We start from the raw sequence: 27,328 nt of genomic DNA on the forward strand, positions 1-27,328 counted from the left end.
CATTTGTTTCATATGACACTGTTTATTTCAATGGATTTTAGTTTAGTCTTATGTACTCTTTCGAATTTAGAAAAAACCTATTTATTTATCTTTTTCTAGGAGTTTATTAAATATTATGTACGTGTTTTATTGTTAATTATATTTGTGATAATTTAGGGATATTACAAAAATGAGTTTTGAGAGAATACAAGTTGTTAGAGTAACTTTTATTTGCAACTTTTAATTTCAAACTTAATTTATTTTCTACCAATTTTCATGTTTGGATGTTGTAGACTTATAGTACTTTGGAAGATTGAATAAAATAAGTTTTTTTTATAAAAAAATTTCAAATTTAAATTCCCAAAATAAGCATCTTAGTGTTCGAATTTAAGGTTAGGTTTGTTCGCTATTACTGACAGCGAATGAAAAGAAAATATTACTTTGTTCACTGTTAATAACAACGAACAAATAATTTTGACTTTTTTTGACCTGTTTCTTTATTCGATGTTAGTAACAGCGAACATACCTGACCTTTAAGCTCGTGTATAAAAACACTTATTTTAGGAATTAAAATTTTTCAAACATTATTTTGAGGATATTTTTTGATAACGAGCGTATATGTTTTAATCTTTCTAGTACTTTGATATTGGACTTTTAATGAAATGTTTAAGAACATTCAATTCTAAAGGTTTTACCTTAAGTAGCGGTTATTTTGTCTAATCTTTTATTTATCTTCTAAAGATATAACTTTAATATGTTTTACTTTCTTTGTCCCTCTTATTTAATATTTTTTATTTTGTAGGTTAAAATTAAGTTGTTTGCAATTAAATTAATGACATTATTAGTAAAAGGGAAAAAATGTAAAATTAATAAGGCAAACAAACATAAAAAGTGTTTCAATAACGAGTAGGGATGTGGGCAATAACCCAAGTCTAGACCTACGTGTTAGGACTTAGGAGGAGTGTCGAGTAATGGCTTTATCAACAGTAGGCATTGCTCTAACTCGCCACACTTCCATTCTCCGTTCATCGTCTCTCTGCGTTTCCCTTTCCCTTTCTACTTCTATTCACTCTCTATTCACTCTTCTCTCATTCCCCTCTTCTCGTGCTCGTCATCGATTCATTGCCATGGCTTCAACGCCTCAAGAGAAGGTTACTGCTCCTTTCGGCTCTTGGAAATCTCCGATCACCGCCGATGTTATTTCCAGCGGAGAGAAGCGTCTCGGTGGAATCACTGCTGATGGTCATGGTCGTCTTCTTTTGCTTGAATCTCGTCCTACTGAAGGAGGGTATATTCTCTTGCTTTTTTCATTTGTTTTTGTGCTTAATTAATATACTTGTGCTTCTCGTGTTTGGACGTTGGAGTTAGTGAACACTGATATTTTGTCAAGGTTACATTGATAAGAATCTAACCTTAATTCACCAGGTTTAGTTCCAAATTCGGTATTTTTCATTTCACTATATATATTATGCCAAATCATCATCAAGTTCTGTTGATATATATACTGCACAAATACAGCTCTGCATTAGTTTGTTATATTTCTGATTAGTTTGTTATTGTAAGCTTCTAGGATGAAAGAATTGTATTTATATATGTAGACTCGTGGCGAAAACTCAAATGGACTTTATTACTTATTGGACAAAAGACTCTCAGCTACTGCACAAATGTTAATAAAGCAAATGTAGCTAGTACTCAATCTTTTTTAGAGCTGGTTAAATTATTCACCCAAGATTAGGGTGTGCTCCTTTTGAGAAGTCAAATTGATGTAAAGCACTGGAAAAGGCTATAATATGCACTGTATGTCCGGCTGCAAGACAACATAAACTTTCAATTATGTGTAGTTCAATCAAAACTAAAGCTCCTTTTAATTTGTTCCAAATTGATATTTGGTTGCCATTAATTTTAACTATAGTAGATGATTTTACCAGAGCAACATCGCTCTTTCTCATGAAAAATAAGGATGTCAACTCATATGGTTCAACAATTTCTTACATTTGCTGAAACTTAAGTTCATAATAAAGTTAAATCTAAACGAACCGATAATGCACAATAAATATGTGAAGTGCAATTTTACAAATTTAAATTCCTAAGGCTTCTATCTTTAAAATATTTGTGTAGAAATACCTTAGCAAAATGGTGTATTGGAAAACAAAACACCAACACCTTATAGAAGTTGCAAGAGCTTTAGCATTCTATCAAATCTTCCGAGAAGAATCAATTCAATGTGCAACCTACCTTATCAACCGGCTGCCTTTGGCTTCTATTGGCCATCTTTCTCCTTATAAAAAGCTTTATGGTACTAAACCTAATAATCAACATAGCTTTGCTTCAATTATCAAATAAGGCAGAAATAAACTCAATGCAAGAGCTAATTCTTGCATATTTGTTGGTTACCCTAAAAGGCTTACAAGCTGTATAATATTTAAACAAAGAAACTCTTAGTTTTTAGAAGTGTTGTTTTCCATGAATATCATTTTCCATATGATCTTTAACCCTCTTCTTCCTTTGATGTCTTCCAATTTTATCTCCCATGTACTACCGAACATTGTTCTTGATATGATACCTATCCTACTATTCCACCCATTGTTGATACTCCTACTTCTACTCGATTTATTTCTGCTCCTCCTATTTCTTAGCCAAGTCCTTCATCTCCTCCTCTTAATGCATCCATTCCCCTCAAGGGATCCACAGTGCACATAAACTCCCCACTCACCTTTTTGATTATGTTTGCACCATCTTGTCTTCAAACTTATGTGATTCCTCTTCCTTTAAATCTTATTTATTCTCCTCTCACGCTATTACTGAACCTACCATCTATAAACAAGCTATCAAAGATCTTATGTGGGTAGAAGCAATGAACCACAAATTTCTAGCCCGAGACCAAAACACATGGCAACTAGTTGGCAAGAAAACAATTGGAGGTAGATGGGTTTATAGACTTAAATTGAAAGCAGGTGGTTCATTGGAAATGTATAAAGCACGCTTAGTAGCCAAGGGCTACACTCAGGAGTATTACATTGACTTCTAAGAAACTTTCTCACCCACAATCCCTCATGTATTATTTCCTTAAGAACCTTTACAAAGTGGACTCTTTACTAACTTGATGTTAACAATGCTTTCCTTCATTGAGATTTCCATGAGTAAGTCTACATGTGATCTCCTAAAGGTTTGCATCATGAAACCAATATGGTCTATAAACTCAAAAAGTCCCTTTATAGACTTAAACAAGCTAGTAGACAAATGGTTTGCTTAGCTCACACTTGAACTTTTACAACAAGGCTTTACGCAATCAAAGATTAAATATTCATTGTTTACTAAATATTAACTTGGCAATGATTCGTTTGTTATTCAAAAGCTTACCTTGATTGAGTCTTTCGTATCTAAGGATCTTGATCACTTGCAATATTTTCTTGGTCTAGAAATTTCATACTTAGATCAAAGCATTATCATTGCTCAAAAGAAATTTACTCATGAACCCCTCTAGTAATTTAATACTTTAAGCTACTAACTTCCCTCTTCTATCCAATCTTATTCATTACTGAAATTTAGTGGGGAAACTCAATTTCTTGAGACACACTAGATTGTTAGTTAATATATGCAAAGTCATACAAAGTTCATTATCAATCTTTTACTTATACACTCAACTACATTGAATCAGCACATCAGTGTATTCTCTTACAAGCCTCACTCAGCTTCATCTCAAGGCATATTCAAACTCAAGTATACCGAACTATGTCTTTAGCTACTCATAAGCTTCATGGGCCATTAGACTTCTTGAGACTTAGTGGTTACCAATCTAAAACATATTACACTTTATTGTCACACTGTTTCAACTATGCACATTGATCAAAATACTATACTGCATGAACGCACCAAAATATCTCTGTTGGTTGCCACTTCGCAAGGGAGAAAGTTTTAGAAGGGCTTTTTCAACTCAAATACCTACAACATCTCAACAATTAGTTGATGTACTTACCACTTACCAAAGTGCTACCATCCACTCAGTTACATCAATTACTAGCCAAGCTTGGTATGTTTTTCCTCATTCCAAGCTTAAAGGGGATGCTGATATAGAAATAAACAAGAAAAAGCTTCTACATGAGTTGCACAAGCCACAAAATCCACCCTAACATTTTTATTCCTTCTAGAATAAGTTTGTTATTGATATTATACAACTCAGTAATAGTTTGTGACATTACTGATTTGTTTGTTACTATATAGCTTCTAGGCTATTCTTTCATAACATAATTGTATATATACATAAGTAGCTCGTTAATAATGACTTACAACACAACTTCTCCTTCTCTTCTTTTCGTTTGTGCTTTTCTTTGCTGATAATGACTAATGAGGGACATAGAAAGAACACACAATAACCTCATTTAGGTGATGTCAAGTGACCTCATTGTCTACACCATACATCCGCACCAGGGAATTGACGTTGTTGTGTGGTTTATAGCATTATATTCTTTATATGTTATGTGAGTCATTTTTATATGCCATTTTAATAGTTCTTTGTTGCATTGTTTGAACCTTCACAATTCAACCATGAAATGTCTTCTCATTGATGTTCTTGTCTTGTGCACCTAACACCTATCACCATTAAACCACATGCATGGTGCAAAAATACGGTAACGATCGCGGTACGGACACGGTAATTGTTCCTTGATCTCACAAAAACATAATCCACCACTGGATTATGTAGTAGGTCGTTTTCATATCCCGTCCTTTTGGGCTCTACAGTAAAGGGAGGTTTAAGAGATTCTTCTATGTTTGAGATATTGCCTATTACTAAAGGCATGCATCTGAATGTTTTCTTAGTTTGTTAAACCGCCCTTCGAATATTTCGCCTTTCTATTGTCAATTTTCAAATAGAAGGGTTAAGGCTCCTCTTAAGGTGATGTCTTTTATGTAGACAATGACATTGGAGTGGATTCACTTTAATGATTAGCTTTGAAAGCGAGTGCAATGTGAGTCTATTTTGTTGGATGTTTATGTGCTTTGCAAAGAAACTAAAGTGAGTCATGCTTGTATGTTTTCCTTCACTTTCTGTCCATTAGGAAGGGCTAAGAATAAGAGTTTGTTGTGGTAATAAATATGTACTTGTGTTCCTCATCATATTAAAATTCAAAACTTAAAAAAAAGGTGATTTGAAGTGGCAACTGTAGTTACAATGCAAGTCCTTTGCTCTAATTGAGGGTCTTTCACTTCTCATCTAGTGACTGTGACATGCTAACTTGTTCATTTACGATTGTAAGCACATCAACCAGGAATATAGCTTGAGTATCTGTTGATATTTTTATTTGTTGATATTTTTATTGGCTATTTTCTCCCAATGGAGTGTTGGAGTAAGAGAAAGAACCACTTTTAACTCAAGCTGGTTAAGCTATATAAGCTTAGTGTTATACTTTTACCTGGTTTTTTTCACTTGCTGTGTGACTGTTTTGGACTTGGTCAGCATGTGAAAGTGCTTTGACTAACCATTTCAACAATTAAACGCCTTTTCAAACAATTCACACTTGTCAAAATCTATAAATTAACATGATAAGTGTAATTGCATATATGTGATTGCTTTTCAGGTCTTTGATACTATTTATGTAATTGAAACATAATCCAAGAACTCAAAACTAGTATTAATAGTTGCAAGGAGTCATTTGATGTATCATGTTGGTTTCCAAATGCGATCGCAAAGTGTTGATGCATGGTGATCATATAATGTTTAATGCTCAAAGTTCATTTTTATGAGTCGTAAAATTGTGTTTATTTTTAAATGGTTAGTAAAAGCTGACCACCTTCTCATCTGCTCAATTGTAATTAGGAATATGTTCAATTGATTTGCGCTGAAAACAAGATTATATACTTGTTATCATTGTATAAAAATTGAGCAACAATATCCTTCAATGTAAGTGTCATTCGACTGTCTTTGTTTATTTTCAGAAAGATCATGGAATATGATTTCTTCTAGTGGCATTTTTTGCAATTTAATAACAAAAAAGCATTTGTTCTTAATGAGATTATCTATTTGCTTTAATGATATAATTTCATCTGGTATTAGACGAGGCGTCCTCATCAGAGAAGCTGATAACTTGGGAACGTTACCAGTTGACATAACTCCAAAAGACTATTCTGTTCGCACACTTGCTCAGGAATATGGAGGTGGTGCTTTTACAGTTTCTGAAAATACTGTGGTGTTTTCAAACTACAAGGATCAAAGACTCTATTTACAATCAATGGAATTTGCCGGTAACCTGCTTGGCTCACTAACCACTTGGTTTCTTGTGATCAACTTTTGATTTATGTCTGATTATAGTATGTTAATCAATCATATGAAATATGCATGTGTTATCATCTCCAGCTTTTCTAAATTAGCATAAGCTCATTCAAGGTGGGGCAGTTGTCTCTTGAAATGCTTCTAGTTGACAACTGAAATCTTTTGGGTTCCAGGTGATAAGTTCTTTAGTACTTGAAAAGTACGCTATCATATATGAACTCAATTGGGGTGTGACCATTAGAAGAGATGCCTTGTCCATTACAATATGAATGCTGTTTGATGACTTCTATTGTTACTTTATTTTGAATACATAAGGTGATACTAATTTTCCCTCCTATAGATTCTTCTGCCTCTCCAATTACTCCAGATTATGGTGGGCCAACAGTTTGCTTTGCAGATGGAGTATTTGATCCTCGCTTTCCTCGCTTCATCACTGTTATGGAAGGTACAAAACCCATTTTCTATTTTCTCTTTTCTTTATTTGTCTACAATATTTTTCATATGGAGGAGGGGTGTGTGCAAACATAAAGGATTTTGCTTTGTCCATATCTAACTAGATCAACGTCTGAGTCACTTGAATCCAACAACCTCAATTGCAACAATTAGCCTCGGAGCTGGTGATGTGCAAGGTATGAATGAGAGGAACATATGATTGTCTCTCTCCGTGTTTATATTGTTGGAAGTTAATTCTTTAGTCTTTCATTGCTAAAGTTGAAAGGAAAAAGAAATTGCCGACTATTTAACGCTATCCTTTTTCATTGGGTTGTCGTTTGCAGAACCTAAAATTCTGGTAAGTGGGAATGATTTCTATGCTTTCCCACGCATGGATTCGAAAGGGCAGAAAATGGCTTGGATTGAATGGGGCCATCCCAACATGCCATGGGATAGATCTGAGCTTTGGGTTGGATATATATCTGAAAATGGGTGAGTACAATGCCACTATTTTACGAGAGTGATTGCTATATACTTGTCTTATTTTCTATTAGACAAGTGATGTTCGTATATCTAGTTGAGAACTTCTTTATCTCGTTAGGAACTTTCTTATCGATAAACCTTTAAAAAATGCTCAAACAAATTTATTTACAAAATCCTAAAACTTTTAGACTAATGAGCTTGCTAATTGCCATAATAAGGACTAATTGTATTAAGTTTTGTTATTTTGGATGTACTTCATAAGTTAAGAAGCCAATAAGTTCAATGTTAGTAGTTAGTTGAAAAAAGTACTTCCCTTGTAAATTAATGATGCATGGGAAACTGATTGTATTTCATATGTCGAAAAGGAGCTTGAGCCTTAGAGATACCTTATTGAAATTTATTGTTATGTTTAATTGCCTTTTATTAACAAATTTAGGTTTAGCAATTGAATTGTACTTAAAGAAAAGAAAAACACAACGTTTAATTTTGTAAACTTCTAATGATATTAATGCCTATCTTAGTGTAAACTCTCGAATGGGTTGTGGAAGTGGTAATGGCCGCAAATATCTTTTGTAAATTGCAGCCTATATTGGGTCATGGTATTCCCAAAGACCTTGACATTCTATTACCTTAATGCCATTAAATGGCTCCACTTAGGCTCTCATTTATGCTTGAAGGTTGACGTAGTTGTTTCCAGTTGACCTTGATAACAAGTATCATCACGTTATATATATAAGAAGTGCACACATTAACATTGCGAATCAATTAATTTTTTCGACTCCTCTCTTTACTAGATTGCAAAGTAGCATGTGACTAATCTGCTTCCTCTCTCTCTCCATTTCTTTTCCTCATTAACATTCAATAAACATATCAATTCTATTTCCCATGCATCATTGGATTTGTTCCACTCATCCTCTCGTTCTTTTCTTTAACACCTTGTTGATTACAATGTCATCTTTATTGTTTTTTGTTTTATGTATATTGTAGCCCATACTTCTGTTTGCAGAGATGTCTACAAACGTATATGTGTTGCTGGTGGGGATCCCAATGTGGTTGAGTCTCCAACTGAGCCCAAGTGGACACCTAAAGGTATCTTTTTTAAGTTGACTTGAGTTTTTATCATGAGATAACTTCTTTAGTTCAACTATTAATATTTTTGTTCTTGTTATTTTATATTATTATCTTGAATATCATGTTTGGATTTCATTTCTCTTCAAAAAACATTAGAGGTTTATATCCGTGTAGAGTGACATTTTTTCTTGCTTCCTTAAGCATGATTGATTGGCCTACTAATAAATTAATACGCCCACAATTCATTTTGCGCATCTTATTTCTATTTTGCTATAAGTGTCTCATTTCCCTATTAGAAAGTTATTTGTGGAGTGTGGTTTGTATTTGTTCTTTCTTCACAAGAGTAGAGGACATGACTATATAAATGTTGGTCAGAGCTCATATGATCCTCACCTTAAGCACAACCCTATTTAACGTCAGTGTGACCAAGTTTACTTCATTTTAGGAAATCAAGGGAAGTTAAAATGTGCTCTGCTTGGTTGTCCAAATCTGAATTAGTGAAATTCTGAACACGAGCTTAAATGGACAAAATAATCTATCTGGTAGAGGGTGGGATCAATATCTAATACTGTGCTTTTCTTCATAATCAGCAAAGGAGGTGGCCTAGGATATCTAGCAGCTATTTATAGATGTCATATTTGGTACCAAGTTGTGGCAATATATCGTCATCATCATCCATTTGTAACGTGTTGCTGTGTGATTTAAAGGTCACAAGTTTAAGTCCCTAAAGCAGCCTCTTGCAGAAATAGCAAAGTTTTCCTCCATTACACCTATCTGGTGGAACCTTTCCCTAGACCCTTGCTTTGCGAGGACGCTTGGTGCACTGGGGTGCCTTTTATTGAATCATCATCATTGTTATTGTCATCATTGGAGTGTGGTGTATGATTATTCTTATAATGTTAATATATGATTGTTAAAGGCTTCTCAATTTTGTAATTAGAACAATTATATCGAATTGAAAGTGTTTTTTTTTATGGGGCCAAAGATTTTATAGCTCTTTAATTATATATTATACTGAACTGTATTAAAATGGCTCATTAAAGCATGTGTATTTTTTATGTATGTGATGTTGCCGATGGTTTTTTCACCAAGAAATAAACCTCTTTGTTATCACTAACATAGGTAAGGTTGCGTACGTTAGACCTCATAGCTCACGTCCATGGGATCTATTTCATGGCGTTGGGAAAACGAAATGTTGAATGCGGTTAAATTTTCAACAAATTCAACAACTTAAGAGGAAGCTTAGTATCTAATAAAAAATGTTCTAGTGGTTGAATAAGATTTCCTTGTATGGATTTAAAGCTTTAAGCTATCCAAGCAGGCTTTGACTTGTTGCACGAGGAGCTGGCTTGTAAATTTACCTTAGTTTCAAAACCGTCATGGGGACATGGCCATTAAAAATCTGATTTAAAGCTCCACTTATTCTGGCTTGTTTGGTTTTACTTCATTTTTTCTTTTTGTTTTGATCTTTAAATAATTGCCATAACTTAATATAATGATACTTGGTTAGTTAGCTTAAAGTGTTTGAACTTTGCTAGATTTGGACATTTGGTTGAGTATCTTATGTGTCGGTCATAGCTATAGTTCTGCAACTAGACAAGAAGTATTTGACAAATAAGAAAATTGTTGGCTCTTTTTGAGATGTTGATTTTGTCTATTAAATCCACAGGTGATCTACTGTTCATTACTGACAGGAATAATGGATTTTGGAATCTCTATAAATGGGTAATGCTTTTTAGTTTCTAATCAAGTATGTCATACCGTTTTAGCTAAGTAGCTTGTTTATAATTTAGTGATTGATCCTTAGTCCTCACTCTTTTCTTTTGCTTATGTATACTTGATACCAGCCTTAGTAGGATAGATGTGGTGAAGGTAAAATCGTAGAAGTGATAAATTCACCAGAGAATGTCTTACTTCTTTCATTGTGCTGTGGCATTTATGTGCAGGTGTCATGGGCATTTATATGAACGTTGTTCTCTGAATAGTCCTTGGAGAATAGATTGACATTAATGTTTTGTCTCAAAAGGGGCCGGGAAATGATTGAGGTTAAAAGTAATTTGACTTTGTCTATTGCAATGGAGAGCCTTTTAATGCAATTGCAAGGAAAACTAATTGTATGTAGTCTCTTGGCAATGGGCTTATAATGTCTATTGTTTTTTGTGGGAATATTACTGAAATAAGGTCTGATCAATTTTGTAAAGTGTGGTTTGACTATTTCTTGGATAAATATTGAACAGTGCAGGCAGGCACCTTTTATCTATTGGGTTTTCCGGCGCTACTGCAAAAGTTATATATCTTTGTACTTAATGACAGATTGAATCTAAAAATGAAGTTATTGCTCTGTACTCTATGGAAGCGGAATTCGCAAGGCCCTTGTGGGTTTTTGGAATGAATTCTTATGAAGTCATTGAGAGTCGTGATCGTAAGAACCTGATTGCCTGTAGCTATAGGTACGTCTATGATTTTGTCGACATGATTTGCTCTGGTTTATGTATGTTGTTTCATGTGTCTGTCCTGTCTTGTAGCACTTCTATTGTTCGGATTTTGGACTATTTTTGACCTGAAACAGATGTAGGAAACAATGAACTTTGTGTAATTTCCTTATGGTTAAGACACAATGTCTATGGTGTGGTGGGTTTTCATTTATACATAGAGTAATGTGGGTTGCTTAATTCAGTTGATTGAGGAGTACTTATGTAGTACTTCTTTGTTGTGTTGCAGGATGAAAGGAAGATCATTTATTGGGGTCCTTGATGATGCCCAGAGCTCGTTTTCCCTTCTGGACATTCCTTTTACAGATATAAGCAACATCGTACTATCCCATCTCTCCCACTTACTTTTTTTTTTCCTTGTCAATGATGGAAGGTTTCATTTGGAACCATTGTGTGGTGTTTTATAATGTGCACATTCTTTCATATGCAGGCATTAGGTGCCAATTGCTTGTATATTGAGGGAGCATCTGCATTTCATCCATTGTCAGTGGCAAAGGTGAACCAATTATTCTTTGACCAATACTTCATCGCTCATGCTCTTGGGATGGGCTTTATTCACATAATGTTTACTGTACTGGGGACTTAACAACTAATATTTTGTGTTTGTTTATTTGTGGCATTTTCTTTTAATTTCTCTCTCATGAATTTGAGCAATCCACTTTCTTCTATGAGTAGGTGGCCTTGGATGAGCAGAAACTAAAAGCAGTTGATTTTAACATTTTGTGGTCGTCTTCACCCGAAAGTTTGAAGTATGAATCATATTTTGGCTTGCCGGAATTAATTGAGTTCCCTACAGTGGTACCAGGGCAAAATGCTTATGCATATTATTATCCTCCCACTAACCCTGCATATAAAGCTGGTCCAGGGGAAAAACCTCCACTGTTGTTGAAAAGTCACGGTATGTGAATCAGTTTGTATATGCTTAACCATTGTGATTTCTTCGTGTAGTTCTTTTCCTTTTAATTTTTAAATTTATGATGCTCCACCTGGATCCGAAATTATGATGGATAACTCTTGACTTATGATACTGGACACGCCTTCAACTATATCCAAAATTCTTTCAACTGACACCGTGATCAAAACAACAATTTTGTTAAATTTGAAAAGCAAAAATATAAAATTGTATTTCAACTATTATGATGTCCTGAAATGCTTTTCTTGGGTTTGGTGTAACAGTTAGATATTAGAGTTAACCTACCATTTAGATTCTAGACTTGTTGATGCTTAGCTTAGTATACACTATACGTGTACCACAACTTTGTGATTGGGAAATTGTCATTTCAAAGCGAAATGATGCGCCATTATTGGGGCTAGCTTGTGTTAGCTGAAATAATGATAGGCCTTATGTAAAGGGTTATATTTCTCTGTGCATTCAATGTCATCAAGCACATGACAAGAAAGCGAAACACTTTGATATCTCAGGTATAGAGTAAAAACAAGGCCGCATCGCATCGGCCGCGTTGTAAAGGTTTTCAAAATAAACAAACCGAAATTTGTACTACAATTATGGTGCATGTGACGTTCTTTGAATTAAACTGGCGTTTGCTCGTCAACATAACATGTTTTGATTATTGAATGTTAGTGAATTAGTCTCCCTCATTAATAAGTGTATTATGTAGATTAATTGAGAGGTACATGAGTAGTTTGAGAAGTTATGGTACTTGAAGGGCCAAAGGTTGTGAATATTCATCGGATTTTTGTGCTTGGTACATGTATTAAGTAGAGTAATTAAGAGGTACATGAACATAATATGCTTTAATTATTAAATTGTTAGTAAATGAGACCTAGCATACACCCATAGCTTCTCAGTACATCCCCTGATAATTCCCAACAGACTTTAAAGTATTTTTGTAATTGAGTTTTTGAGTCTCTTTAGCTTGGAAACTTTCCTAATATTTGGTGACATTTTAGCCTTTTTTGGTCATTTGACTGAAGTTACTTTTATTGTATTTGAATTTTTTAGGAGGACCCACTGCAGAAACTCGTGGAATCCTCAATCTTAGCATTCAATACTGGACCAGTCGTGGTTGGGCATTTGTAGATGTAAATTATGGTGGCAGTACAGGTTTGATTACCTTTTCTCTCTTTTCCCTTCTTTCAGATATACTTCCTCTTTCCCATTGAATTTGCCCCTGATCCCTCATAATATTCATAATATGTTTCTATTAGTGGCTGTTTTGATGCGACAGAGGGAGTATCAAATAAGAAAAACTCATTGCGGATTTCATTTATAATTATACAGATGCCTCTAAGTTTTATGCTTACCCAAGAGATCCGATAATGTTTTTTGATTTTACTTTTATATCCCTCGAAAAGAACCTCTTTAGTGGTCACTTTTGACTTCATTTATTGTAAATGGCAGTGCTTATATTGCAGTTTCAATTTCCCCTTTTCTATAGGTTATGGAAGAGAATATCGAGAACGTCTGTTGGGGAACTGGGGAATTGTTGATGTCAATGATTGTTGCAGTTGTGCTAAATTTCTTGTAAGTTATTATTATTTGTTCTTTCAGTTGTCCACTGTCGTTGCAGAATCTATTTTATGATTAAGTGCTATGTTTTTCATTTTGTAGGTAGACAATGGCAAGGTCGATGGTGATCGACTTTGTATAACTGGGGGTTCTGCTGGCGGATATACAACATTAGCTGCCCTTGCTTTTAGGGAGACTTTCAAAGCTGGAGCTTCATTATATGGCGTAAGTTTATCAGTTTTGTAAAATTAATGAAGTTTCTGTCCATTCTAAGAATGAGCAGAATGAATGGGAGAAGCCTTGAGCACTGATCCTCACTGACTTAGCTTTGTATAAACTCTAATATATCTCAAACGTCAAGAGTTCAATCTGTCTTGCTCACGCCTATTGTTCATGTCATATGTTTGTTGAACAGGTGGCTGACTTAAACTTACTTAGAGCTGAAACCCACAAATTTGAATCTCGTTACATTGACAATCTTGTTGGTAATTGGCTTGTTTTAAATACACTAAATCTTTTCAATAATGGATTAGCTTGTCATTGATTGGTGATTTGTTAATTATGTTGGTTCTATCTGAATGCCTAAAGTCACTGCGATCTTTCTGCCATTAGGGGATGAAAAAACTTACTTCGAAAGGTCACCAATCAACTTTGTTAACAAATTTTCTTGTCCAATCATCCTTTTCCAGGGATTAGAGGATAAGGTATGTCTATCGACTATCATTTTTTTCCAGCTATTAGGGTGAGTTGAAATGTACATTTCCAAATTTTAATATAAATATGTGGCATTAAGTTTCATCATATTTGCTGCAAGAGTGTGACCCCAACATACTGAATCATATAAGTGAATACATCAGTTGTCACCCTTATAAAGAAACTAACCTCCACTCTCTTTGTGTGTCACACTCACCTCCTCGCCCCCGAGAAGGTGGTTTTTGTGGGCAAGTTGAAAATAGTGCTGCTGGAAACATGGCTGAGCAAATAGTGGTCCCAGCACACCCCACCTGTGGCTTGGACATTGGTAGGACGTTTTCAGTCGTTTTAGTCCTAACCAAAGATAAAATTTCTTACTCTTAAACTAAGGTAGTTAGTGGAAAGCAAGGTGCAAATCCACTGGAAAATCAGTACTTGGAGAATTCAATGTAGAGAGTGATTCACTTAAATGGGGGTTTTATGATGATTGTGAAATACTAAACTAACAAGCATACAATAAGACAATGAAAATAAAATCTATGAAAATATCCATGGTAAAAGATTTCTTGAGTTTAAGTGGTTTTCACTTCTCATCTAAATGTTTTCTTGTCTTCTTCAACCTTTTTCAATGCATATGATTGTCTATTGTAAAGTTTGAAACTCAATATCTCACTAAAATTGGCTTGGTAATAGCATAATTAGCAAACCCTTATTACTACTTCAATTCATCCAATTCAGAGATAGATTTCAACTCAAATAATAGCATTAAATCAAGGATACCAATAGATAAAGTAATTTTAATGGAAGCATTAGCATTCACTACAAAGGTGGATAACTCTTAGATTCTAATTATCAATGAATCAACAAATCAAATTAGAGTCTAAGTTGCTATTAACATTCCAAACCTAAAACGATCAGATTTTAAGCTTGAATTTGCAATTGATTTTCAACAAGAACATAAAATAGACGCCAATCAAATCTATGCTAATACCCAAATTAAGATGCACAAGTATCCAACCAACAATTAAAGCATAAAATAAAGAAGACTTGCAACAAATTTGAGAAGCTAATCACCAGTCTCGCTCGAGAATATATAATTAAGTTATAATCTCCAGTGATGAAAATAAGGGTTTTTGACAAAATTACAAGATTTTGGGGAAAAAGAAGATACAGAAGATTCTGCCTTCTACAATTCATCCTAAACTACTTATAGAGCAGAAAAGTAAGGATGAGATTACTTAACTTCAGAGGGAAAATGATGAAAAATGGAGGTGGATGTTGCAAAAAGGACTCCCAGCTTGCTCTGCTACCTTATTGCCTCTCGAACAATCCAACCCATTTGCAAAAGAAAAGGAAAACTAAATTCAAAAGGTCGAGGCAGAAATCGGTCGCGAGGTGCAACAAAAAGCTTCGCGAGGTGCGAAGAAACGCGTGCTGCGACTATGTTCTGATCTCCTAGTCCTTGTGTATTGCTTTTGCCTGGGATTGCGAGTCACGATGACCTTCGCGAGGTGCAATGCATTTCTGGAGCATTTTGTTCGATTGTGTTGTGTTAGCTTGTTGCAGCTCCAATTTGACAAGTTTTTTGTTGGATGCTTTGTGGGGCTGTTGGGTGCTATTGCTGTTGCGATGCTGTCGGCTAGTCGAGTTGAGGGTTGCTGCGTTGTCGTATTTTTGTTGTTGACATGCAATGGATGGATAGCTGCGATGTGCACCGCTGTTGCTGTGCTGCCGCAAGGAGGACGCTGCTGTTCTGTTGCTGCGATAGTGGCTGCTGTTGTGTGGATATATTGCTGCTGTTGACACGTGATTTGGGCTGCTGGACAGCCATTGTTTGGCGATGGTTTGCTTGACCATATATGCTTTGACGATGGTCTCGCTCAACTTGATGTTACACAACACTTCTTGACACTTGGCACTTAAAACGACTCAACTTACCTTACTTATAAACAATTTATAATATATCTTACAAAAAGTAAAATTAATTCAAAATACATAAAATTTATTAATATCTTAACATTAATTATATTATAAAATTTAAAAATAAAATTAAAAATAACCTAGTAAATATAAGAAAAACACAGTGCCATCAGACATACCGACCATTTCTTCGTAAGCTCTGTAAATTCGACAAATAAATATAATTTGTGGCTGATAATTTTCTTGTAGTTCTGTTTGTTGTTAACTGCACTTCATTATTTTACATACATAGCGTATTAATTTTTTTTATTATGATTTATGTTAGTAGTTGTGGTGTTGATTATAAGGTTAGCGAACACTAAGGGGGAGAGGTTGAGATGGCGATAGAGAAAATAAGACCCAACAGATTCTTATTTTCTTGAGAATCAGTGTTAGAAGATGGATCCGGTTCGAATCTAGCTATTGCCTATTAGGGAAGAGAGAGGAGAGGCAAGGGCAGACCTAGCAGGCTCCGGCGCCCGCAAGTGACCTCACTGACATTAAAAAAAATTAAAATTTTACAATAGGCAGCTGCCAAGAGAGTTCGAACATGCGACCTGTGCGCTTCTATGTGCACTATTTTGCCTCCGCAACCAACTGAGACGCGAAGCCTTAGTGATAATTTATAAAATCAGTTGTATATAAACTCTCTATGAATACTCGCTGCCAAGTGCCAACTGCACTATTGAAGATTTGTTCACTATTCACAAACTCAGTAATTAAATATTAGGGCATAAACCAAACGCCAATTACTACTGTGCATCCATGGGCTTGTCGTCTCCACTGTCGCCGACGCCTGTCAGTCTACTACCGTGAACCGCCGATTTTCGGTTTCCACCAGCCGAATTGCCCATCCAATTTTGCAAATTATAGTCAACTTTAATTAAAAGTGTGTTTTTTTTATCAACCCAATTTTGCAAATCTATTCAATATTGCAAATTATAGTCAACTATGATAATATAATCTTTGATTAATTGCAATTACTGTCAATTTTTTAAATTAGTTGTATATATGTTCTTGATTAATTGTTTACTTATTATAAAATATTCTTTATAGAATTAAATTGAAAACATTATTTTTTTTATTAATGACTTTTATTTATTAAATTTCTATTTTGTTGATTGTGCTCTCACTGAGTTTAAATCTTGGGTCCGCCGACAGGGGGTAAATTATGCAAAGAGCATGGTGGTACGAAGTAAAATTAGGGCTATGAACAATTAACTTTTTAGTCCAAACAATAACTGAACACAATATAGAGTTTAGGGTTTATAAGAATTTTCCTAAAGCAAGCTGAAAAGAGAATTTAGGGTGTGAGAATTGTTAAGATATTAACAAATTTTCGCTGATCTCTTATGTTGATTTGTTCTGATTCATGTTGTTGATCTAGTGTTTTGGGATTAGGAGTTTGGCGTTGTTATTACTACCAAATGTAGGCCACTCTAACAAGAATAAGTGTGTATGATTATTGGTAGGCTGTATAAACGTGCAGTATGTGTAAACTTGTGGACACTGGACTCCAAATGTTTTTGTGTCTGAATTTAATACATCCAAAATTTCCAATATGTTTGAAAAAATTAGAGTCTTATTTGGATTTGGTTAATTTTGATTCAGACTTGATCCTTTCCACCCCAAAATTACTGTTGCATATGGATATATTATAATAGGCAATAGAACTATTTCCGTGAATTTGGTTAAAATTGCTCTACTTTCCTGTGTAACATTTTGAACTTAATTTCATGAAAAGTTAATTTGTTTTTTGAAACAAGCTCTGAAATTTGCTGTAGATCATTTCATTGTAATATCTATCATTAGAATCTGTAACTAAAGAGTTGTCTGCCCTAATAAAATTGACTTGCTAGATTTTGACGGTGCAAACTGTAAGAGTCTTTGTTTCTTGTTTGTGTCCTTTTAAAGAACTATTGAAGATATGCATATATGATGCAGAAACTATGAAACTAGTTCTAACATAGCAAAATATTCTACAAAATATATGCATGACGATTTACGTGTTTTAAATTATATAATGTTTGTATTCATGCTATGATGGCCAGCCAGGCACAATACTGCATCTTTTTTCATTTTGGTTTTGATTTTTTGTTGACATTTGAGAGAATGGATCATGGTGTGTTCATAAGTTTATTTCCTGAGAAGTATGAATTTGGCATCTATAACTGTGTATACTAATCTACTGTTTAATGTAAATCTGCTAATCTGGCACACACCATGAATACTTTCCAGGTTGTGACACCTGATCAGGCTCGAGTTATCTATAAAGCATTGAAAGATAAGGGTTTACCTGTTGCTCTTGTGGAGTATGAAGGTGAACAGCATGGTTTTCGGAAGGTAGATGATCTATTAGTTGTAATATATAAATTATGTAACACCCAAATTAGAGATTTTGATTTTTAAAATTTTGCACAGGCTGAAAACATCAAGTTCACTATTGAGCAACAGCTTGTCTTCTTTGCACGCACAGTAGGGAGCTTTAAAGTAGCTGATGATATCACTCCGATCAAAATTGATAACTTTGATTAATCAGCTAGGTCTGTTTGATAGCACTTTTGGCAGCATATCCTACTCAAACACGGCTTAGGGGTGTGCTAATCAATGATGATGCAGGTGTGCTAATCAATGATGATGCCAAGATTCGCTTTCCGTTCTATACTTGGCAGCAAACAATTTTTTCTACAATTTTTCAAGGTTGTACAATAATATATCCAGCTGAAGAAGGTTCGTAAGATTTTTAATTTCACCTTTACACCTTTCAGAAGAAGGGTCTTTTAATGTTAACTTTTGCATTTCTACTGTGATACTATTGTGGTCACGGAAACACAAGTACCTTAATGCTGGACCCCTTTTAGTTCAGGCTTTGTATGCTTTGTATTATGAAATTTTACCTTTCAGCAACTTATAAAAAAATTCCAGTTGAAACACGTATTTGTATCTTTGTATTCATGTTTGCATTTCCATTCACATGTACTCCACACTTGTTTGGTTTCATGTACATTAACTCTTTCTCTTACTTTGTTACCGCTCACTTGTGAATGGAAACAGAAGACTTTTTCTTTTCAGCATCTGTCTCGTGAGTGAATAATGAGCATGATCTACTCTACTCAATTCATCTCTCCATTATCAATTCCTCTTTGCTCTAATCAATTCATCTCTCCATTCTCAATTCCTCTTTGCTCTACTCAATTCATCTCTCCATTCTGATTTTCAGTTGATTCTAACTTTCTTTTTTTTTTTTTTTTTTTTGTGTGGTGAGTGATGATTGTTGAATACAAGACAAAACAAATGTGGAGTGATTGCTGAATTGTTATTGATTAGTGATGATGATTTTTGAATTTTATTTTTTATTTTTTTGATGGATTGATGATAGTTAAATTTGATTTATTTTCATTATTTTGATAGTTTTCTGGTGAATACATAAACAAAGTAATTCAAGGAGAGAGTTGATAATGGGTTGGAATACCATTTCTTATTAGTAGTTCCATACCATTTTAACCGAAATAACTTACTCCCTCTGTTTCTTTTTGTTTGTCTACTTAAAATTTTTCCACTTTATGAGAGAGAAACTTAAATTTAATTTTTGAAGTATATATTTAAGACAAAATAAATTCATGTGAGATCTTGTTAGATTCGTCTTAATGCAAAGAATTTTATTATATAATTTTTACAATTTTTTATTATGCATACTATGAGATATTGAGGCTCAAAATTTGCGTTGAAATACGTGAAAAAGTAAAGTGGACAAATAAAAAGGAACGAAGGGAGTATAAAAATAATACTTTCTATTACCTTTTCTCTTCCTTAACAAATACCATTCCGTTACACTTCCGCTAAGCATACCAAATGCCCCTTAAGGTGATATGATAGGGAAGTAAGAACAAGAAGTAAATGTTACAACAAAAAAAAAAAAACAATGTTATTTAGCTTATGAAAAATGTTCAAGTGAGGAGAGCTACAAAGTAGTCAAAACCAAGACAAAACAAGAAGTAATATTTAGGGTGTTATTATTTATTTGGCTAACAAGTTAACCTCAATTTTGTATTTACATCAATAAATGTTGGAAGCACATGAAACAAATACTATCTCTTTGCTTGAATTTTGTTTGTGATTATTTTTCCATGGTGATTATAAAAAATAAAAGATGGGGTGACCTTATATTCAATAAACAACAAATGAACCATAAAATGCTGTAAAATAACCATTAACAAAATCTTGTGATTGTAGAGATACAAATGATGCCTCCATTTCTATCCTTTCTAGTTCACTCATCAAATATTGCACTTTTCTTTACCCTTGGAATTGTATTACTATGGGGTGTATAATTGTAATACACCAATTTTATGGACTTTTTATCAAACAAAAACCAACTTTCCATATCCAAATGCCATTAAGTGGCTTTCACTTGGGCAAAAAAATTTAAAAAATGTGTTCTAATATGACCCCAGTCTTTTGGGATTAAGGCTCTGACATTGTTACAGTTGTTGTCTTCTAATATGAGCCATGGGCTAATGCATGAACAGTCGGATTAAATGCCAATCGACCTAAAATCCCTTGTTTGTAAGGAAGAAATGATTTCCTCTTCATATCTTGTGAGATTGCCTTGTTTACTGTATAGTGCAATTCATGAGCTGAAATCCGTCCTCTCCTGCTTTTCGGAGTTGCACTAGGAGACCCCTCTATTGTCGATTGTGATAAACTTACACTCTTAACAACTTCGTGTTGCTTTTGCATCATGTATGAATACATCTTTAAAGGATCTTTATCCGATGCTCTTCCTTCTGATGCACTCCGAAACAATAACAAATCTTTCAATTTCCATTTTCTACTTGTGAAAGAGCAAAATTGCTTTGTATTTTGTTGTGTATTTTGTTGTGTATTTTGCTGTTCTTCTTCCTCCCATAAATAATACTTTGATCTCAATGGAGAAAGTGATCTTGTAGTCCTTCGTCCATGACTCGAGTTACATAAACGAGAAACTCTCTCCGTCTCTCTTTTTTGCTTCGTTTTTCTTGCTTTACTGTCTACTACTGCAGCTGTTTCATTATACTGATTAGATTGTGCGTCTTTCTTACGTTTAGGTGAAAACGCCGACCAGAAACTCTTGTTATGGTGTACTTTTCTAGTCATATTTGGTGATTGTTGGGGCGACAAAAGCGGGTTTTTTACGCCTACATCGAAATTACGAGGTGGTGTTAGAAAAGGAGCAATGTTAAAATGGTAATCAGGGAAGCCTTTAGGTGTGGATGGTGAGCTTCCACAAGGAGATGATCTCCCACTGTCGAAATCAAACTCCTGTGATTGCATTTGTGGGAACTCTATTTCAAAGGACTTTGTGATTTTGATGTGCTACAATTTGTGTCATATTTTGTTGGGTTGGGGTATATATATTGACTCAATTAATCCTCAAATGCTATTATTCTACATTTTTGTGAATTGTTTAATGTTGATGGTGTTGCACTCAAGTAGCAATATATTAATACTATGTATGTATATCCTTAAATTTCATTTGAAAAAATAAATAAATATTTAGTGAGGATGAGGTACATCAGCAATGCTAAAGTCTTAATTTCGAAAGATTTAGGCTGACTATGTTCACCAACATATTAATTTTAGTGGATATGCAACGATTCTTCTATTATTTTAGTTTTCTACAATCTCAATGTGCAAGTCTGAATTCTTTATATGTTTTTTAATTTGTTTTATTTTCCTTCATTTTTCGTTGATGTACAGCATTGAGATATAAATAACGTCATAGTCGTATGAATATTTATAGAACCTTATGTAAAACTTTAAATACAAGTGTTGTAAAACTATAAATATAATTCTCAGTTTTATATTTTCAATAATTAGCTTAAATGTCATTTAGCATTATAATACTAGTATTTTCATTTTACGCTAAAAACATTAATTTTATTTATAGAGTCCAACCCAAATAGCTACTAATTTTACTTATATATGTTGAAAATTGAGTCTTATCTTAATTGGAGTAAATACCATTGTTTTCGGTATTCTTTATATCTAGAAAAACTTTGCTTATATCTTTAAAATCCCTCTCAAATATTTCATACATCAATTATCAACAAAAATTGGTAATCCTTGGATTCACATGTGAAATAGATGTCTAGTTTTTCGTCATTTATGATAAAAGTTTGACTTTGGGTATGTTAGTAGAGATCATTGGTGAGATGAGAGATCCATAAAAATAATGTAAAATGATAGAAATGGTAGTTTATTAAGAAAAATGGTGGCCATTGTTGAATTACAAATGCATTAACATTTAACATACGTAATGCATGTCATCATCTAAAGTCTAAAGATAGATCTATGTTTATCTTTGATCCCACGTTTTCTAGATGAAGTCTTGTTTCTAGATGCATGCTTCCTCTTTGACTTTTTCTTTTTTGCTCTCATTTTTTCCTCATTTCTATTGTACTTTATCACCCAAGCTCACGCTTTACAAATTTTACTAATTTTTTCGCTTTTGGACTCCAATTTCCACATTTATGTTCACATTTGGAAATTTTCTATTACCTCTTGAAAGCTTATTAATTTGATAAATTTTATTTTTTTAATTGTGGATGAAATTATGTATGAGTTTAAACTCAGATTCTATTGGTCTAAGGGTTTAATATTTGATTCTCACAGTAATTTATGAGCAAGCGTTCATTTTCCTTGTATTTACTCTTGTTGTAAAGAACTTTTGCTTAGGTCTCATTCGAAACTTTGGCTAAGTTCTTCCAAGCTTAGGCCACAGTGCACTTGACATTGGACTTCTTAGGTACCCTTTTATTAGTTTTATATACTCAATGACTTGAGCGTCGAGACAGACCCTTAGAGTCAGCCTTAGGGCTCCGCTAACATCTTTTACTTGTTCAGAAAACGTCATCATAGTGGTCTCATTGCAAGAAGAACTATGTAGAAAAGACAAGCTCTACAACTAGCAAACTCTCTTATAATTACCCTAACATTAGCCAAACTTAGTGTTAATCAATTGTATCCTTAAGAATTTGCAGCTAGAAGGAGGGTCTGTCTTTCTTTCTTAACCAAAACTACTAGCTCCTTAAGAATTCCCATCTAAACGACCAACTAGAGCCGAAGAGCCACACATTCTGGACATAACTCACGCCAAGCCCAAAATCATCGGGAGCCAAACCCCCACCATAGGTAAAATAGGCCCAGGTTTGCCAGGGAACCTAACTTTGCCCCATTATTATAGAGGCCGCCCGTTCTCAAAGGCGGTTGGAGCAATCTAGGCAATCTCAAGGGGAGCAGGCTGCAAGCGCTCACCAAAGGGCCAAGATGGAGCCAAGAAATAATCACTCCTTCACCACAACCTCAAAAATTCACCATAACAGGGGTTGAGTTGGTCACTCTAGCTATGGCCTTGGACAATACCATAATCTCAAGAATGGGGAAGTTGCACCATATGAGAGGGCAATCCAAACTCACAAGCTTATTCAGATTCCTTTCCAATGTATTAGGGTGTGTTTGGATGGAAGGAAATAGAGGGAAAGCAAGGAGAGAGATTTGGAGGGAGAAAGAATTCCTTATTTGAATAGCAATATGGGAGGGAAGAGATTTGAAGGAGGGAATTGAAAGGATTTGATGGATACTTTTTGTTAAGCTTCCATTCTCTACAAAGTTGGAAAGTTCTTCCTTGCTCTTCCATTCCCTCCTATACAAATAAGAGTTATTTCCCATTTATTTCTCTTTCCTTCCTTTCTTTTCTCTCCAAAATTTCTATCCAAATATAATGTGAGTGGAAAAGGAGATGAGTCTTACATGCATGAACATTCCATGAGCTGAACCTTTATAGGATTATCGAGGAAACATGAGGCCGAGACTTTGTCCTCCGTTCATTAAGAAGCATCAAAGGTACATTGAACACCCTCCAAGATGGGCCCATTTTTTCTACACAAAAAGGTAAATTAAGGTGGAAAAGTCAGTTGAATTGACAAAGACAGGTGATAGATCCCCGATATACAGGGAAAGATTTGGAGTCACAACATGTTAGCCATATTTCATTTATGTAAAGTTTTGGTGAAATCTTTGCGAGCCAAAAGGATTTCAAGTCGTAATTTGAGTATTTTGAATTGCACACTTTATTTTTCTTTAAGAATTTGTTTTATTTACAAGTTTCATTTTGTGGAAATCTTTTCCGATTTAAGAGTGGTAGTAAGTTGTATCTAGCTTTATTATTAAATTTTCATTCTTGTTTATTTGTTAAATCTTTGTAGTATTTTATTCTTGGGCTTATTTTACTAGTTGGAAGCTAAACTTCATGCTTGAAAGTGTGAAAATTTGAAAAAAATAAGACAATTAAACAACTTATTTCCCAAAATAAGTTCCGTGAAAACTTATTTCTCAAAATAAGCGTCCGTGCATCCAAACCTAGGTTTGGCAAGAGTCGCTGTTAGTAACAGCGAAAGAGGAAAAAAAAAATTAAAAGCCCAAAGTAGCTGTTACTAACAGCGACTTTGGGCTTTATATTTTTTCCAGTTCCTTCTTCCTCACACATATTCGCGCATTCTGTTTTCATTTGCTAAACATACGAGATCTCCCTCGTTTTTCCTCCATTAAAATCACATTCAATCCTTCAACTAAAGTCATCAAATTCCAAGTTTGTACCACTAATTAGTTCTTTAATCTTCCTACATCGACTTAAGGTTTTTTTTTTGTGTTTTTTTTCAATTTTCGAAAAATTAGGGTTTACTGAATTTTAATCAACTTTCACATTAATGTAGGTTCATAAACTTGCAATTTACTAATTCTTGTTGATGTACAGCTTATTGAGGTACGTTTTTATTATAAATTTTTTTATTTGGTGTTGATTTTAAAATGTATGTCATGTATAGTGGTCATTTACACTTAAACTCTACGAATATGTCGAATGTAGTTGTTATTTACCTTGATCTTCATAATTAAAAGTTTGTTCGAGAATTTGTTGTTGAATTTAAAATGTCTAGTGGTCATATATTTATGTACATGATGGTGATGTTGATTTTGTATGTGTTGTTGTAGAAATGGATTCATTTCGTGTGACTGTTGTATGCTTTTGGAATGGTTCAATTCGATCAACTAGTAACAATGTTAAGTATGTTGGGGGAAGACGTAAACTGTTTGCATGCAACTCATACATGGATTTGAATGAATTTAAACATTTTATATGCTCTAAGATTGGCATTGACACTACAAGAAGTACTGTTAATTTAAGTTTTAAGTACAATCTTAGTGGAGATTTGTTAGCTTTTCCGGTTGAGGATGAGGAGGCTATAGATGCAATGTGGGAGTATTCAAGGTCTATCCCTAGTCCTTCTTTAGAGTTATATGTAGAAGAGGTACCCCTAGTGATTGAAGATATCAATGTTGTGGAAATAAATGCATTCATGAATATAACTTCTTCTGCTCCTTCTTATACGCCCATCCCTACCCAAGAAACCCAAAATCCCTTTATGCCATCTTCCTCTTATCCTTCTAATGAACCCAATCAATTTCAATTTCAAGTCTCAAATGATGATACTTTTAACTTAGAAGATACAAATGAGCCTTGGGATGATGTTATTAGTGAGAGTAATGAATTCGTTGAAGCTCCTTCTGAGGACGATGTGGGTGTTGACTAGGAGGCTCTAGCTAATGACATGACCTTAGGAAACATTCCAACAATCGTTGCTCCCACATCCTATGCACTGGTTCCCCCTCTAGATGAACACATTGAGGACAACTCTTGGAGGTCTTGGGATTGTGATACAACCTACACCGACGAAGGAGAGTTTCAAAAGGGTATGATGTTTGATAACAAGGATGCCTTGTTGAACGCTGTTAGATTGTATCATATTCGTAGGAACGTTGAGTACCGAACTGAGACTTCAAATCAAGCCGTGCTCACCTTGAAGCGTAAGAGAGGGTGTGGTTAGAGGCTTAGGGCTAGGAAGAGCTCCTATTCACCATCATGGGAGATTGTTACATATAAGGGGAAGCATGGGGGTTGTGTATTAAGTACTGAAAATGTGTCAGCTGGACACATTTATTTGACATCTTCCGTGATTAACAATCTTATTAGAAATTGTGTTGCTCAAGACCCATCAATTAAGGTCTCTGTCGTGTGTCAAATGGTCAAAGATCAATTTGGTGTCGAAGTGACCTATAAGCGGGCATGGTGTGCTAAATAGCAAGCCCTTCTCTCCATCTATGGTACATGGGAAGATTCTTATCTCTTCTTCCACGCTTCTTGAAGGCACTGCAAGTTTCAAACCCCGGGACCGTAGTTGAGTGGTTCTTTAAGGAAGATAATGATGTCGGTGTGTATGTCCGTCCTAGTATTAGAACTTTCCAACGCGTGTTTTGGGCTTTCCAACCTAGTATTGAGGGATTCAAGTATTGCAAACCCGTTATTACCATTGACGGAACACATTTGTAAGGGAAGTATCGCCATACGTTGTTGACTGCGATTGCCCAAGATGGGAACAAGGGAATCTTCCCGCTTGCCTTTGCTTTTGTCGAAAAAGAATGCATAGCCGCGTGGTCTTGGTTTATGGCGTGTGTTCGTAAGCATGTGATGCATAGTCTAGGGTTATGCGTTATTTCCGATAGACATGCGGGCATTCTAGCAACCATGGAGGAGCCGGAATGGCAACCTCCGAACGCATATCATAGGTTTTGCTTGTGACATTTGTTAAGTAACTTCAACCGTCAAATGGGTAATGTTTGAAGAAGATGTATGGAAGGACTGCAGAGCACAGACAAACAAATAAGGTCATCGAGGGATTGAAGGCCATTGGTGTTGCTAATCGAGAGGCTCTTTTTTGGATTGATCAAGTTGGTGATATTTGCAAATGGTCAATATGTCATGATGGAGGGTATAGGTATGGTGTTACTAATACCAACTTAGCAGAAGTGTTCAATAACGTGATGAAGGGTGTACATTTCTTGCCCATAACTACTCTTGTGGAATTCAGCTTCTATCATGTTAATGATTACTTTGTTAAAAGACGCGAGAATGCAAACGCATGGCTAATAGGGGAAATAAGTACACTTCACAAGCCACTAGAATTATCACCCGTAACACCGAGAAGGCAAACTACCGTGAGATCGTCGCATTTGACTACAGACGAGGCCTTTTTCAAGTTAAGACAGGACGTGGTAATAGAGGATCCGCCAAGGGTGGTAATATACAAAGTGTGGATATGAGAGAGATGAAATGCACTTGTAACAAACCCTCCATATATCACTTACCTTGTTCTCATGTTCTTGTCGTTTGTATTAAACGACATTTATCGTATGAGCGTTTTGTGGACTCCTGCTACACGACCCAGAGCTATGTCAACACATATGAATCCATATTCTTGCCGTTGATTGATAAGAGGTCATGGCCTCAATACACCGGTGTTGAGGTGATACACGATCCAGATCCCAAGAATTAGCTGGAGGTCAACGGGCGCCATGTCGCTCGTTGGGAGCACAGGCTAGAGCTAC

General features: G+C 34.8%; 2 protein-coding genes across 5 annotated transcripts; one reads left to right on the forward strand and one right to left on the reverse strand.

Moving 5' to 3' along the window:
• Positions 1-880: 880 nt before the first annotated feature.
• Positions 881-21,402, forward strand: LOC130798014 (uncharacterized). 4 transcript variants are annotated; one of them, XR_009039007.1, is made up of 20 exons: positions 881-1,267; positions 6,032-6,219; positions 6,588-6,692; positions 6,805-6,876; positions 7,024-7,171; positions 8,169-8,251; positions 9,903-9,958; positions 10,547-10,683; positions 10,955-11,045; positions 11,156-11,221; positions 11,401-11,623; positions 12,689-12,790; positions 13,125-13,210; positions 13,298-13,420; positions 13,611-13,680; positions 13,808-13,899; positions 18,086-18,190; positions 18,269-18,390; positions 18,467-18,577; positions 20,935-21,402. XR_009039007.1 is itself a non-coding variant. In XM_057660836.1 (19 exons), the coding sequence occupies exons 1-18, from the start codon at positions 951-953 to the stop codon at positions 18,380-18,382; spliced, it is 2,178 nt and encodes a 725-aa protein (XP_057516819.1). In that variant the 5' UTR covers positions 881-950; the 3' UTR covers positions 18,383-18,390; positions 18,467-18,780. The 4 variants fall into 4 exon arrangements, 2 of the variants coding, with proteins under 2 accessions (XP_057516819.1, XP_057516818.1); XR_009039006.1 differs by having other exon boundaries at positions 18,269-18,577; XM_057660836.1 differs by lacking the exon at positions 20,935-21,402 and having other exon boundaries at positions 18,467-18,780.
• Positions 18,932-21,160, reverse strand: LOC130798015 (uncharacterized). The gene has a single exon (XM_057660838.1). The coding sequence runs from the start codon at positions 21,158-21,160 to the stop codon at positions 20,345-20,347; it is 816 nt and encodes a 271-aa protein (XP_057516821.1). The 3' UTR covers positions 18,932-20,344.
• Positions 21,403-27,328: the final 5,926 nt, after the last annotated feature.

This window comes from Amaranthus tricolor, chromosome 13 (genome assembly GCF_026212465.1).
Source record: "Amaranthus tricolor cultivar Red isolate AtriRed21 chromosome 13, ASM2621246v1, whole genome shotgun sequence".
Classification (NCBI taxonomy): domain Eukaryota; kingdom Viridiplantae; phylum Streptophyta; class Magnoliopsida; order Caryophyllales; family Amaranthaceae; genus Amaranthus; species Amaranthus tricolor.

Bases quoted from the DNA above. Each gene is read 5' to 3' on its own strand.
- LOC130798014 (XM_057660835.1), top strand. From the start codon at position 951: ATGGCTTTATCAACAGTAGGCATTGCTCTAACTCGCCACACTTCCATT. The intron at 7,172-8,168 runs GTGAGTACAATG...TTCTGTTTGCAG, and splicing joins GGATATATATCTGAAAATGG to AGATGTCTACAAACGTATAT. The intron at 12,791-13,124 runs GTTTGATTACCT...CCTTTTCTATAG, and splicing joins AAATTATGGTGGCAGTACAG to GTTATGGAAGAGAATATCGA.
- LOC130798015 (XM_057660838.1), bottom strand. From the start codon at position 21,160: ATGCAATCACAGGAGTTTGATTTCGACAGTGGGAGATCATCTCCTTGT.